This window comes from Furipterus horrens, unplaced genomic scaffold, assembly GCF_987537825.1.
Source record: "Furipterus horrens unplaced genomic scaffold, mFurHor1.1.pri manual_scaffold_6, whole genome shotgun sequence".
In the NCBI taxonomy this organism is placed as follows: Eukaryota; Metazoa; Chordata; class Mammalia; order Chiroptera; family Furipteridae; genus Furipterus; species Furipterus horrens.
The window spans coordinates 49234418-49247644 of record NW_028327176.1 but is presented as its reverse complement, the minus strand read 5'-3'; the positions used below and the strand labels follow the sequence as shown (position 1 = coordinate 49247644).

At 47.0% G+C, this 13227-nt stretch overlaps 1 protein-coding gene across 1 annotated transcript in view; it reads right to left on the bottom strand.

The window, feature by feature from the left end:
- Nucleotides 1-13227, bottom strand: part of LOC150006125 (uncharacterized protein C2orf78-like) — a 38176-nt gene that overhangs the window by 3975 nt on the left and 20974 nt on the right. The window contains exon 5 of the mRNA XM_090280741.1: nucleotides 54-333. Coding sequence (XP_090136867.1) covers nucleotides 54-333 — 280 coding nt within the window. The remainder of the gene's footprint in view (nucleotides 1-53; nucleotides 334-13227) is intronic.

Below are 13227 nucleotides of genomic sequence, written 5' to 3'. Positions count from 1 at the left end.
CCAGCCTCCCTTAGAGCTGAATGTGGTTAAGTTCAAAGATAGGTAAGCCATACTGCCATGTGGAGCCGCCGGCGACTGGCGACCGTGTCTGTGGTGTCTGTGGTGGCCGTGAGAACGACCGTTCCATCTTCCCCACCCCCTCGGCTCCGCTCGCCACACGCTTTCCGCTCGCGCCGACTTCTCTGCAGCTTTGCGCGTCCTCGCTGGACGTTGAGCCTCGGGAGGAGACACGCGCGGTGGAAGCCGGAGCGGGGACCGCCGCGGAACTCAGGCCGGGAGGAGAGCGAGGCGCGATCGAAGGGTATGGTTGACATGGAATTGAATTTCATCTGTCTGTGGGAATTGTAAACAAGTAACGGCGTCCGAGGCCACCGTTTCCAGCATCAGCAACAGCAGCTTGTGATTGGCGGTACCGGATATTCAGTTGTACATCCCCACATCAATGCACTGCCAATGGGCTTCTAATGGACTGGCCGGTCCTATGGGAGGCCAGAGCAGATTGTATAGTGGAAGCCTCGTGCATGGACTGTGCCGACAACTGCTAACATCAACCACCGTAGAAAGTCTCCTGAGCACGTGTCCTGAAGCAAAGCAGCTTTATGAACATCTGTTCCATGCCACAAGGTCATATGCCCCTGCTGAATTATTCCTGCTGAAGGGTAAACCAAATTCAAAAAAGCAAAAGCGAAAGAAACAAGGTACCCGCCAGTCAAAGAACAGAGCGGGAACCACCTCAGACAGTAGATGTTGGTACGAGGGAAACAATTGGTTTGGGATATTAATGGTTGAAAACGTAGAGGAATATATTGAGGCCTCAAAGCTTGAATAAAGTCAGTCTGCAAGCAAGTGTATTATGTAATTCTGTCTTAAAATATTTTTATTACCTGCCTTGAAATGATTACATTTTTTCTTTAGAACTAACCAGTTAGGGGATAAACATTGCAATGGGTAATTTTGAATTCCAAGGTATTTTGTATTTTGCTTTTAATAAATACAACCTGATTTAAGAAGGACATCTCTAAAATCAGAGAAGGAAAACTCTGACTCCAAAAAACCTCCGCTGCCTTGTGGCATACCTCTTCAGGGGAAAGGCTAAGGGAGTAAACCCCGACAGAAAATCCGGAGCCGGAGTCCCTAAGGCGGTTTGACATTGTAGTCAACACCGGCAACTCCTGCGGCGCACCTGAAGCCAAGCTGTATTGACTTCGTCTTTCCCTTGGACCCTTCAGCTGCGAAGAGAGGGGGGGTCTGCTGCATGGGCAACAGCAGACCCTCCATATCACCCTGCCCAGGCTCTGTAGCTTCAGTTTCACTGGAGAGGACACTCCAGCGTCATCGCAAGATGTCGACTCAACACGGGAGGAGACAGATACCGGTTATAAGCTCATCCGATTGGCGAAGGAAACGAGCGCCAGGGGTCTCCTCTGACGGTGGGAGAGGTCATCGCACCTCACTGGACAGCTACCGCCCGCCTCAAGCTGGGCAGCCCCAGCCAATTAGGTGCCGTCTCGCCATGGCTCGCCTGCCCCACTGGGTGCGTGGGGATCAGAGAGGCGCCTCTCGAAAAGTGGGCCACAAAACACCCGCACCAGTTAATTCCAAGCAAACAACAAGAAAGAAGCCTCCAGCTCTTCGCCTCGCTAGCTGGAACATCAGGACCATGTGCCCCGGACTTACTGCAGACCTTCCGTGGATCAATAGTGCCAGGAAAACCGCTGTCATCGATAGGGAACTGGCACGACTAAACATCGACATTGCGGCTCTACAGGAGACCCGGTTGGCCGACAACGGAACTATCAGAGAAACCAACTACACCTTCTACTGGCAAGGGAAGTCTCCGGACCAACCAAGACAGCACGGTGTTGGGTTCGCTGTGAAGAACACGCTTGTTAACTCCATAGAGCCACCCACAGGAGGCACAGAGAGATTACTTACCCTCCGATTGTCAACAACTTTCGGCCCAGTCAGCATTCTTAGCGCGTACGCCCCAACCCTCTGCGCCACCACCGAAGAGAAAGAACAGTTCTACCATGCACTGGAGGAAGCGTTATCCAAGATCCCCAGAAGTAACGCTCTTTATCTCCTTGGAGACTTCAACGCAAGAGTAGGAGCCGACCACATGGCCTGGCCCACCTGCTTTGGAAACTTTGGGAGAGGAAAGATCAATGAGAATGGTCAGCGACTGCTTGAGCTTTCGTGTCACCACGGCCTGTGCGTGACAAACACATTCTTCAAGTGCAAAGAGATCCACCAGGTGTCATGGAAGCACCCCCGCTCCCGCCATTGGCACCAGCTTGACCTCGTCATCACCAGAAGAACGGATATTGGCAGCACCCTCCTCACCCGCAGCTACCACAGTGCAGACTGCGACACGGACCATGCCCTCATGGTAAGCAAGGTGCGCATAACGCCGAAGAGGTTGCACCACTCCAAGATGAAGGGTCGCCCACGCATCAACACCAGTTGTGCCAGCAACCCAGTTAAGACCCAGCAATTCATCAACAAGATGGAAGATGCACTTGGCGAGGGAGTGGCGGCAGATGACATTATCGAATCCAATTGGCCACGTCTCCGCGACGCCATATACAACTCCGCCATTATTGCTTACGGGAAGAAAGAGCGGAAGAACGCTGACTGGTACGAGGCTCACTGGGAAGAAATGGAACCCGTGATCGAGGCTAAGAGGAAGGCCCTACTGTCTTACAAGGCCACGCCCACTCCCAGTACACTTCAAGCTCTACGGGCTGCCAGGAACAAAGTCCAGAAGACCGCCCGCCACTGTGCCAACACCTATTGGCTAAACCTGTGCAGAAGCATTCAGGAAGCCGCCGATATAGGCAACGCACGAGGAATGTATGAGGGTATCAAGAAGGCAACAGGCCCAATCCCCTCCAAGATCGCCCCCCTTAAGTCCAAGACAGGTGAGGTCATCACTGACCAGGAACAGCAAATGCGGCGGTGGACCGAGCACTACCTCAAGCTGTACGCAACGAAGAACACCGTAACAGACACTGCTCTTAACGCCATCCCAGACCTACCAGTCATGGAGGAGCTAGACACCCCACCTACTGCGGCAGAGCTCAGCAAAGCCATCGACCGCCTCGCTTGCGGGAAAGCGCCAGGAAGCGACGGAATCCCTCCAGAAATCCCAAAGAGTGGGAAACCAGTCCTGCTACAGCCGCTCCACCATCTACTCTGTTGCTGCTGGAAGGAGGGTTACATCCCCCAGGATATGAGAGATGCCAACATTATCACCATGTACAAGAACAAAGGAGACCGCAGCGACTGCAACAACTACCGGGGCATCTCTCTCCTCAGCGTCGTCGGCAAAGTATTCGCCTGGGTCGCTCTTGCCCGCCTGCAGACCCTTGCTTCCCGCGTCTACCCAGAGTCCCAGTGTGGCTTCAGAGCTGGCCGATCAACAGTGGACATGATCTTCTCCCTACATCAGCTGCAGGAGAAGTGTCACGAGCAGCATAAACCACTCTACCTCGCCTTTATCGACCTTACGAAGGCGTTTGATCTGGTCAGTCGAAGCGGTCTCTTCAGCTTGCTACGGAAGATTGGCTGTCCACCACATCTGCTTGCTGTGGTCATGTCCTTTCACGACAACATGCACAGCACGGTGTCCTACAACGGCGCAACCTCTGAGGCCTTCCCAGTCAGCAGCGGAGTAAAGCAGGGCTGCGTCCTGGCGCCTACGCTGTTCGGAATCTTCTTCTCCATGCTCCTCCAATACGCCTTTAAGGACTGCAGCGAGGGTGTCTTCATTCACACCAGATCCGATGGCAAGCTCTACAACCTGGCCCGTCTACAAGCCAAGACCAAAGTCAAAGAGGTGCTCATCCATGAGATGTTTTTCGCCGACGACGCAGCTTTGACATCACACTCCGAAGAGGGACTCCAGCAGCTAGTCACTTGCCTTTCTCACGCATGCAAGGAGTTCGGACTAGCCATCAGCCTGACGAAGACGAACGTTATGGCTCAAGGCACGGGGACTCCCCCATGCATCACCATCGACGGATACACCCTGGAGGTTGTCAACGACTTCACTTACCTCGGGTCCACCATCTCGAGTTCTCTGTCAGTTGACTTGGAGGTCAACCGGAGAATCGCCAGGGCAGCCACAGTTATGGCCAGACTGAACCGGCGAGCGTGGAACAATTCCAGCCTCACTGAGAAAACCAGACTGCGCATCTACCAAGCCTGCGTGCTCAGCACTCTCCTCTATGGCAGCGAGACGTGGACCACCTACGCAAGGCACGAAAGGAAACTCAACAGCTTCCACATGAGGTGCCTGCGACGCATCCTGCATGTCGCCTGGCAGGATAAGGTCCCCAACACCGAGGTGCTGAAGCGAGCCAATATGAGCAGTTTGCATGCAGTTCTTAGCGAGAGACGCCTCAGGTGGCTCGGCCATGTCAAAAGAATGGATGCAGGCCGTATCCCCAAAGACCTCCTCTACGGCGAGCTAGCAGAAGGCAAGAGGATGACAGGGCGCCCAAAACTGCGGTTCAAAGACATCTGCAAAAAGGACATGACACAATGCTCCATCGATCTCAACACATGGGAAGTTCAAGCAGACGACCGCCTAGCCTGGAGGCTCGCGGTCAGGCAAGGTACGTCACGTGCAGAGGCTGCGCGCAACGAGGAGGCGGTCCAGAAAAGATCGAGGCAGAAGCAGCGTCAACAGCAGCAACAACAGCCATCTGCCTTCACCTGTAACAAGTGTGGCAGGGATTGTCACTCCCAAGTCGGACTGCACAGCCATTCTCGGCGGTGCAGATAGACTCTCAAGAAGCTACGCCATTGTCTCTCGAGACGGACGGCTGACGACGACGACGACTGCCATGTGGCAGTTTCCAGCAGTAGTTTCTAAAAGCCACCCATCAGGCACCTTTTCCTCTCTTTTTCATTCTCCTTTATGATGTGATTGGTGGGATATCAATATGATGGATGGAGCTCTAGGATCTTCCTCAGACCATTTGAATGATGGAACAATGAGCTGAAATGAGCCTGGGTCTCTAAACTTCTGTATGAGGAGAAATGAACTCTGGTCCTTTTTAAGCCTGATATTTTTTATCTCAGTTGTTCCTAACTAATTCTAATTTATAATGATGCATAAGATTGAGATAAATGGAAAAGGGAACTGGGGAAGAAATGTCCAGGCAGAGTGATGGCATGAAGGCAATAAATTAAATTGAGGGGTGTGTAAGCAAAGTCTGGAAAAAACTATGAGTGAAGGCCAATGAAGGAGAGGAGAAAGAGATATGATTGGGAAAAAAATTACTGTGTCCAGGTTGTGTAAGACTTGGAATGACAGATGAAGAAGACTGGGTCTTAGTCTGTGTGTAATGGGTGAGGAAGTGTTCTGATAAAGACAGACGCTTAGGAAGATGAATCAGACAGCACTGAAGACCATGAAACCAAGGATGTTATAATATCTGGGCAGGAGACGAGGTGGGCCTGAGTAGTGGCAGTGGCAGAAGGAATGGAGAGGAGAGGTAAAATCATCAGCTATTGCCCCCAAAACAGTCTTCAGGAGATTCTCCCTGAGAAGAATTTTATTAGGAAAGGGAAACAAAGCCAACATTTGGTAACCTGGAGCACAGGAAGGAGGGGTGAAGGGGACGTCACTTGGAAAAAGACAGGGCACAGAACAGGGAGTCGGGGGCATCTGAAAACAACCTACTGTATAAACAATGGGATTCCATTATCAGGCTCCTTATTATGGTCAGCTTTCATTTTTGGTGTCCATAAGACATAAATACCCACTCATACTTCAAAAAGTTTGAGAAAACATTAATTGTAATAATCTAACCTTCATCAGGTGAGAGAAGCGAGTTGCTGCCTATTGTCATCAAGAAATAGTAGAGGAAAGAGATCTAATTGGTGCTCCAGGGAGAGCCTGTGGTGTTGACTTTGCAGAAAAATGGAAACAGGGGTCATTACACCCTGGGAAAAGCGATACTGCTGAACTCCAAAGTGCCTTATGTACCCTTGAGTGCAAGGTTATCACAGGAGACCTGCTTCTGGGTATTCCTATTTTCTTCCAAGGAACTTCTGTTCTATATCTAGGCAGCTTTATTGGGATTTATTGGCAAACAATATTGTGAATCTGAGCTCAGAGCAATGGAAATTAGTCTCAGAGGTTGCCTGGCAGTGGCTAGGAGGCTGTCCCATGGGCTGTCCCAGTGTAGAGTTTGGGGCACTTGCATTTGTTGGATGCACCTACTCCCTGCCTCCTTCCACAGCACAGGGCTGGATGGACACTTTCTAGAAGTTTGGACGACCCATCTTTGGCCACGGCAGTATTACCTGGCCAGGCACAGTTCTTAGCCCTGAGTCACATCACCTGTATGAGCTGTAGCTTCCTCTTCTATAAAGTGAAGGGCATGTCACAATGAAGCCAATAGACTCCAGCTCCAACTCTCCAGGATGCTGTGAACACATCTTACTTACAACCCTGAGGACATCATGGTAAAAAGCATGACGTCCACCCTGCCCCCTCCCCCCCTTCTCGCTGGAGCTTGAGGACACGGCAGCTGGGCTACATCCTTGGCAGGGGTCGCTTTGACAGCTCCTGAGCGCTGTGACTGTTTTAGCCACAGCAGTCTTTCTCTTCACTCCTATTCAGCTTGACTTTGGACAATTAAACCAGTCTGCTGAACTTGGAGGCCCTGCTGGCTCCTGATGAGGCTCTTTTGACTTGAACTTTTTCCATAAATGGGTGGAAAAAAAGAGGCTGAAAGCAGCCGTAGACATTATACACCTGGACTCCTTGCCACATCTTCATGAAGAAAGATATGAATGTCCAACTTATGTGAGTATGAAAATGTGTTTTTTCAATTCTCTGCTGACTAAGAGGAATGCAACTCTTCCCAAGGTGGTACCATTGATTCCTCTCAGTCCTGGAACATCTTGGAAGAGATTGTGCAGAGACTGGGGTGGTTGAAGCATGGGCTTGGGCCAGGCAACTTCCTTTGTTACCTAACCCCAATCCCCAGTCCCCAAAGCCTGTGGTTGCCCCACGGCATCTGTTTTCCCCATCTCTGTTCCCCATCTCTTGTCTCTGTCCAGTAGGCCACTTCCCTGTGTCCCTTCAGCTCACCAGGGTGGTGTATTTCTCATGCCTTCTTCTCATGAGTAGGTGCTCAGACTAGCTGGGACCTTCTCTGGTATTCAGTGTGCTGACCAGTGTGTGTGTGTTGGGCCATCTGCCAGTAAAGAAGTAAGTGCCTATGCCCCTGATTCAGAGGTGCTCATATGACAGAGATGACATGTTGTCTGCTGTGTGTTCTCATCTAGAAGTGCGAGCTATGGGAAATGAAAGGTCAGGATGCAATGGGCAACAAAGGCACAAGAGTTAAGGGTCATGGAGACCAATACGGGTCGGCATAATGTTGGGAGCGGCAGAGGTCAAGCTGGGCCACGGGGAACGAAGGGCCAGCCTCTGCTGAGTGGAGCCTGTGCTGGAGGAGGACACGCCATCTACCATAACCCCTTCCATCAGGCAAGATGACATCGGAGAAAAGTAGAAGTAATGGGGTGTTTTCCATCTCAAATTTATCAACCCTGTACTCTTTGATGAAGTCAAAACTATCACCCTCCCATTCAGTGGGCGGAGTCCTGTCATTTCCAAGGCCTTACATCTCTCACACCTGTCCTCTCCCGTCCCTATGCGTTCACCCATCTCACGCAGAGCACCACACCTCTGCCTGCTCTGGACCTCGCTGCTGGCTCCATCTGCCTCATCCCCGTGAGCCCCAGACTGCTTGCAGGAGACATGTGCTCCCTCCGCTGTTCTCCTGCTGAAGTCCTGCTTGTTCTTCAGGGATCTGCCCAGATACCATAGCCTGAGTGCGGCCCCTCCCGAGGTCAGGTGGTGCTTCCTCAGGGTCAGCACCGTGCCTGGTAGATACTTCTGCTACAACAGCTGCCACTGGTATAAACACAACGGAGAAACCCAACCTGCCATCCCTTTCTAGCTTCATATTTCTGGCACCTTGCCTAGTGTTCAGCATATATTGGGTGCCCAATAAATATTTTTTAAAAATTATTTTCCTTTTTCAGAAAAAAAGAGGTCATAAATAAAAAGGTGTAAATGTTGGATGTACCACTGATAAAGGGTAGATGATGGATCAATAACAGGTAGAAATCTGAGAGATAAAAAACGCTGAAACAGTGTTTGGATATTTTAAATAAATGTTGGGTTAGATACATGAGGAATAATGGTAAAATGAGGACCTGCTATTTTCTCCACTCCTAGAGTTTTGTGGTCTGAGAGGTCAGAATTGTAGCATTGCACTTGGCCTAAACAAAGCCTCAGTTCGCTCACCTGTGAGTGTGTGTGTGGGGGGGGGAATTCTGGGTGAGGGTGAGGGTGAGGGGAGCCAACAGTGGCTTTTTACACTTGTATTTCTAGTCCCCGGCTGGCTGAGTTTGCTGTGGAGAGAAGTTCTGACACCAGACATCATGATTCATCTACAGAGAAGCAAAGGTTACCCTGGGGTAAATATAGGACATTCCAAGGCCAGACAGCTTTTGAATATTATCTTGAAAATTTATTTTTTTCAAATATTTACAAATATTCAACAGGTACCTGCCGTGTGCTAAGAAGGAAGGTACTAGGCCTCTGTAGACTGCTGAAATGTGGTCGCCACTCTTGTCAAATTCATAGTCCTGTGGAAAATGTCAATTTAGAGAGATTACCCTAACAGAACGTAATTAGTCACTGAAGTGCTATGGGAACAAAAACAGAGAAGACTGACTACATTCTTTAAAACCAGGACCAGCTGTAAAACAGGAGCTCTTAAAATAACAGTGGCTTACATAAGATGGGAGTTTATTTTTCTTGCACATAAAAGCGTCCAGAAGTGGGCAGTTCTGGGCTGGTATAGCGGGTCATGGGCATCAAGATCCTACACTTCTGTCTCTGCCCCGCTACCTTCAGTGTGATATTTTCTCATCGTCTTTCCTCCAGGCTAGCGGGGCATCAGCCGAGAAACTGCATTCCAAGCAGAAAGGCAGGCCCCTCCCATCCCCAGCACCTCTTTTAAGCAGCTTTCCTTCTAGAAAACCCCACATAACGTTCCTGCTCCTGTCTCAGCAGCCAGAACTTAGTCTCCTGGCCATACCTAACTGTAAGGGTGGCTGGAATTTTTTTTTGTTCACCAATGTTCTCAATGAAAAGTTGGGGTTCACCCTGGACAGTGTGGTTCAGTTGGTTGGGCACTGTCCTCCAAACCAAATGTCATGCATTCGATTCTCAGTCAGGTCATAAGCCTGGGTTGTGAGTTCCCCATCTGGAGCAAGAGGCAACCGGTCTATGTTTCTCACTTTGGTGTGTCTCCCCCTCTCTTTCTCTCTCTCTTCCTCTCTCTCTGGAACGAATAAAAGAAAGAAATATATATAAAAAGTTGAGGTTCTACTACCAAGAAGAGAAGGGGAGATGGATGGTCATATGGTCACCCAGCAGTTTTTGTCACTCTAACCCTGTCTGAGGGGTTCTGGGAGTGTATCTGAATCATAAAAGCAATATTGCTTAGGATTCTCTGTACCTGCCTCATACAGGAAAGAGTGCCTGAGCTGCAGATGCCAAGACTGGGCTTTGGAAGAGGGGGGCCATGGCAGGGTGGCAGAGGCATGCAGTTGGGAATCTGCGCACTGGTTTTGTGCTTGGATTTTGATATATATTCTCTGCCCTCTGCGCGACAGAGAGAAACACACAAGAGTGTGCCCTATATGGCCTGCTCCCCAGGCAGAGCTCCCTGGTAAAATGGAATGGGCAAACATGGCTTTGTCAGGAGGCCTCACGGACTCCTGTCCCTTGGAATTAGGGGTGGTCAGGGCAGAGCAGATGCAGACGAGACCAGACTCTCTTCCAGCCTGAGATGTACGGGACTGGGAACTGTGAGAGCCTGGGTATGAATAACCCCTCCTTTCAGGTGCGACCCTCCTCCTTCATCCGACTCGACCCAGGGAATTTTCACACTCTCACCAATCAGAGGATCCATTCCTCTTCCCTTGAGGAACTGGAAGTGTCAATAATTCCTTGATCTGTGGGTTGAGGCTGAAGTGTGGGGACAAAGAGAAGAGTATGTTCCCTTAGTCCCAGCATCTAACTGAGTAAGAGGGTGGATGGAGGGCATGCTTGTGGCCCTGGACCAGGATCTTAGGCAGATCATCAAGTTGCTCTGGACTTAAGCTTCCTTCTTGGTGACAGGTGATAGTAGCTTCTGCTCTCCCTGCCTGGAGTTTGTTGGGATCTTGCTATTTTTTCCAGTTTTTAAAAAAATTCAAATTCCTAAGAAAGAGAACTTGATAGGAACATGAAGAGAATTAATGCAGTGAATATTTAAGAAAAAAAAGAAACCCAAACATATTAAAAAATGGAAGGCCATCAAATTAAGGTAGAGGATACTAGAAATAACAGGGTAATGTGAAATAGATTGCTGTGTCAGGAAGAACATCAAGGCAATTTATGTTGTTAACAGCTTTATGAGGTAAAATTAACACATAATAAATAATTTTGTTTCTATATATACATATATATATGAAACAATAACCACAATCAAGAAAATGAACATATTATCATCCACTAAAATGTCCTTGTCCCATTTTTGTTATCATTTTCTCTCACTCCTCCCTGCTGTTACCCTATCCCTGGGTAACTACTGATCTGTTTTTTTTTTTTTTTTGGTCACTATAGATTTGTTTGCATTATCTAGAATTTTATATGAAGGGAATGATACAGTATAGTCTATAGTATATTTTCATCTACCATAATTACTTTAAGGTTCATCTGTGTTTTTGTATATAGAAATAGTTCATTCCTTTTTATTGCTAAGTAGTATTCCACTATATGGATACACCATGTTTTGTTTGTCATTCACCTGTTGATGGACTTTTGGTTTGCTTTCAGTCTTTAGATATTAGAAATAAAGCTGTTATAGACATCCAGGAACAAGTTTTTGTATAGACATATGCTTGCATTGTTATAGGATAAATACCTATGAACGAAATGGCCATACCATATGCTAAATTATGTTTAACTTTTTAAAAATAGAATTTTTAATTTTGAGAAAACAGGATATTTGTATGCAGTTGTAAGAAGTAATATCCTTACTCAGTTTTCTCCAGTGGTGCCATTTTGCAAAACTTTGTATAGTTTCACAAACAGAATATTGATGTTGATGTAATTCATTGATCTGGTTCAAATTTTCCTGGTTTTATTTGTTTTTATTTGCGTATGTTCATGTGTATTTAGTTCTATGCCATTCTATCAGATGTGTATATTCATGTTTCCACCACTTCAGTCAAGATACAAACTAGTTTCATCACTACAAGGATCCCTTGTGTTGCCCGTTTATATCCACACTCGCTTCCCTTCTCCCCATCCCACCCCTGTCCCTAGTCCCTGCAACCATTAATCTGTTCTCCATATCTATACTTTTGTTACTTCAAGAATGTTATATAATAGGAGTCATGCAGTATGTAACATTTGGGGACTGACTTTTTCACTCAGCACAATTCTCCTGAGATTCATTGCTGAGTAGCGCTCCATGGTACGCACGTCCTGCAGTCTGTTTAACCAGTCTCCTGTTGAGGGGCATTTTGATTGTTCCCAGTTTTCTGTCTATTATTAACTGAGTTGCAATTAACATTTGTACTCAGGTTTTTGTGTAAATGTAAGTTTTCATTTTTCAGAGACAAGCACCTAAGGGTTGTATGGTAGCTGTATATTTAGTTTTTTAAGAAACTGCCAAACTGTTTCCCAGAATGACTGTACCATTTTCCATTCATGCCAGCAATGCATAAGTAATCTAGTTTCTCCACGTTCTGGCCAGCTTTGGGTGTTGAGCTTATTTTTTATTTTCGCTATTCTGATAGGTGCTTGGTGATATTTCATTGTGGTTTTAACTTGCATTTCTCTAATGGCTAATGATTTTGAACAAATATTCATTTGCTTATTTGCCATCTGTATATCCTCCTCAGTGAAATGTCTGTTTATGTTTTTTACCTGTTTTCTATTTGGATTGTTTGTTTTCTTAATTTTGGTTTTGAAAATTTTTAAAATACAAGGTCTGTCCAGAAGGTATCCAGCCATGTGATATGAAAAATAGAGCCATTTATTGAAGAAGACAAAAGATACAAGAAACACTGTACATAGGACAATGACACCTCAGTCCCCTTCAAAGTAGGCACCTTGGGACCTCACACAGTTCTTGCAATCACCATCAGCTGCCCCTTTGTGTTTTTCTGAATCTCATCAACGGTTTGAAATCTCTTCCCTTTCAACGGTGATTTTAGTTTTGGGGAAAGCCAGAAGTCACAGGGCACCAAATCTGGGTTATAGGGCAGTTGAGTCATCTGGGTGATTTGATTTTTCACCAAAAAATTCTGCACAAGACATGATGCATAAGCAAGTGTGTTGCATGATGAAGCTGCCAATCACCAGCTGCCCATAGCTGTGGCCTTCTGAATCATCCAGTAGGAGGAGTGTTTAGACTTAACATAAAATTTGATGCAGATTCATTGCTCACCTCGCTCAGTCATTTTGAATGCGACGGCCACAGAATACACATGCTTACTCAGTGGCGTCTATCACCCCCACTGACTAGTACAGTGAAGGCATCATTGTTCACACATGCGCATTCCAGTTCACTCTCCTTGGCTGCCAGGTTATATAGCTGTTGCGCAAACCATTTTTGCTATATTAACAATGGCTAGACTTTTTCTGAACAGACCTCATATATACTCTAGATAGTAGTCTTTTGTCAGATATGTAGTTCGCAAATATTGTCTCCCAATCTCTAGCTTGTCTTTTCATCTTCTTAACATACTTTTTACCTTTAAAGTGCTGAAGTGGTTGTATAATTTAACATTCTTTCCAGTAGTGAATGAGAGTTCCAATTTTCTACATCTTTGTCAACACTTGGTATAGTCATTGCTTTTAATTGTAGATATTACAGTGGATGTGTAGTGACATCTCATCATAGCTGTTAATTAAATGTATCTGGGTGATAATGGTTAAAAAATTATATAGGTTTCAAATGCACAATTCTATGATATATGATCTGTATAGTGTATTGTGTGCCCACCTCCCAAAGTCAAATCTTCCTCCATTAAAATATATTTGACTCTCTTTCACCTTTACTACCCCCAACCCCTTTCCCTGTTGTCTGTGTCTGTGAGTGTTTGTTTGTCTGTTTTTTGTGTTTGTTC